The following is a 2,022-nucleotide window of genomic DNA, read 5'->3' on the forward strand; positions in this document are numbered from 1 at the left end:
TCATAACCAATCATTGTACGAGCAGACTTAACATGAAAAAAATTATCTAAAGTACCAGTGGTTTCAGACTCCCTGCATTCAGCTTTTTCACTTTCATTTAGGTAACTTAAACCATTTCTCAAAATCCAACCAACACCACTAAGTAGTTGAAGAAATGGATTTTTTTTGTCAATTACTTCTTTTTCAGGTAGATAACCTATTACTAATGTTCCATCTGATCGAATTCCAAAGTTAGCATTTTGTATTCCACCATTATCCTGCACAAGATTTCCATTACTTATAATATTACCATAACATTTTCCATAATCTTTATTGGTTTCAAATGGATTGAAAAAGCCTGCATTTATAGCTATGCGACAGTTCTGCTGCTTTGCAGATTCATGAACATATGCTAGAGAATTTGTTTTACAGCCTCCACTTTTCAACGGCTCTAAAACAGATAGCATTTTAAGTGGATTCTTGATAACAGTTCTATGACCAAACTGCAAATGATCAGTTTCATATGCAATAGAATTTGTAATAAAAGTTGAATCTATCTCAATAGGCTTTATTGATTCATATGTCAATTCACCATACTGAGTTTTCAGGCAGTCTCTAACATATCTATGATTACGCATTTGATCAAGGTGGCCACCATTCATGTATGGTACTAAATCATCTGAGATGGATTCCGATGAAACACAACTCATTATTAACAAAACAAAGTTTATTTTACTCATAATCAGCATTAAACGCTTTTTTTTTTTTTTGTTATTACCTTTAATCATTAAAATTAGAAAACATAATAAACCAATAAAAAAAAGAGTTTTTTTTTAAATTAAATCGACTGTTAAGTGAATTTGCAGTATAAAAAAAAGTCCAACTTGCTATAAAATGATCTCAGCCCCAGACCTCAAACCAATAAGTAGATTTACAGTAAAATAAATACAGTTCAACTCCAAACCAATAAGCACTAAAAATTTTAAATTACAAGAATTTAAAATGCTTTAAATCTTTTTGCTTTCACAGACCTCAAATCAATTAACTATACTGAAAAAAACATTTTGTTATTAATTTTAAAAGTTTATGCACGATTTAATTTTGTATCATGTGTAATACAAATTAAACAACATAATTAAAAAAAATGTATCATTAACTATGGAATGTTTTAAGTATAAAGATTTATAAGTATAAATATTTTAGTAGTTAACTCATGAAAAGAAAATATTTTGTTAATAAATAAACAATAAAATATATAGCAGCATTGAAAACACTTAAAGTTTTACTGTTTTTTTATACATACTTTAGCTTTTTCATTTTTTGTGTTTAGTTTACTAATAGTGTCTTTGTTGAAGCTTACAACCACAAGAGTAAGAGATAATACAGAATAACAGAATACAAATCAGACAGGATAGACAAACAAAATTTTCGTAATAGATTTTTTGTTTTTAAAAATTTTAAATTATTATGATTTTATGCAAGTAACCTTTTTTTTTTTGATTTTTACAAACAGAATTTTTAATAATTTTAATGTTAAATCAAAAAAAAGAAAAATAATAAGATTTTCAGTATTAAGTACCAGAAAAAAAAAAATTAAAAAAAAACATTTTAAAAACAGTGTAAAAAAAAAAGATAATACAAGTGTCTTTAACACAGTGTTATAAAATGGGTTCTAACCTTGACTTTCTGACCCGAGAAAACCCTTTTGTGGAATGATAGCCCACACTATGGGGATCACTTGGATATAAGTATTAAAATCAGATTACAACGTCCTGGCAAGTTATTGACAGGGCTGTACCGAACGACATAGACGTGGGGGGGGGGGGTGAAAATGAAAAAAACAAATTTTACCGACAAATTTTTTTTTTTTTTTTTAGAAGCCAAATTTCAGTTTTAACCGACATAAACCATAATTTTCGAGTTTTCCGTCAAAAACTGACAGAATATAGTACAAAATATAGGTTATTCCAATAAATATGAACTAGGGAAACAAAAAGACATATTCTGAGAGTTTATCGTGTATCTAAAATGAAAATTATGCTT

The 2,022-nt window shown here is 27.6% G+C and overlaps 1 protein-coding gene across 1 annotated transcript in view; it reads right to left on the bottom strand.

The window, feature by feature from the left end:
* Nucleotides 1-788, bottom strand: part of LOC136091507 (N-acetylglucosamine-1-phosphodiester alpha-N-acetylglucosaminidase-like) — a 35,121-nt gene extending 34,333 nt beyond the window's left edge. The window contains exon 1 of the mRNA XM_065819142.1: nt 1-788. This exon is cut by the window's left edge and continues 54 nt beyond it. Within this exon, the coding sequence (XP_065675214.1) occupies nt 1-767 (767 nt within the window). The 5' untranslated portion in view covers nt 768-788.
* Between the last annotated feature and the right edge of the window lie 1,234 nt (nt 789-2,022).

The sequence above is a fragment of the Hydra vulgaris genome, chromosome 15, assembly GCF_038396675.1.
Source record: "Hydra vulgaris chromosome 15, alternate assembly HydraT2T_AEP".
In the NCBI taxonomy this organism is placed as follows: domain Eukaryota; kingdom Metazoa; phylum Cnidaria; class Hydrozoa; order Anthoathecata; family Hydridae; genus Hydra; species Hydra vulgaris.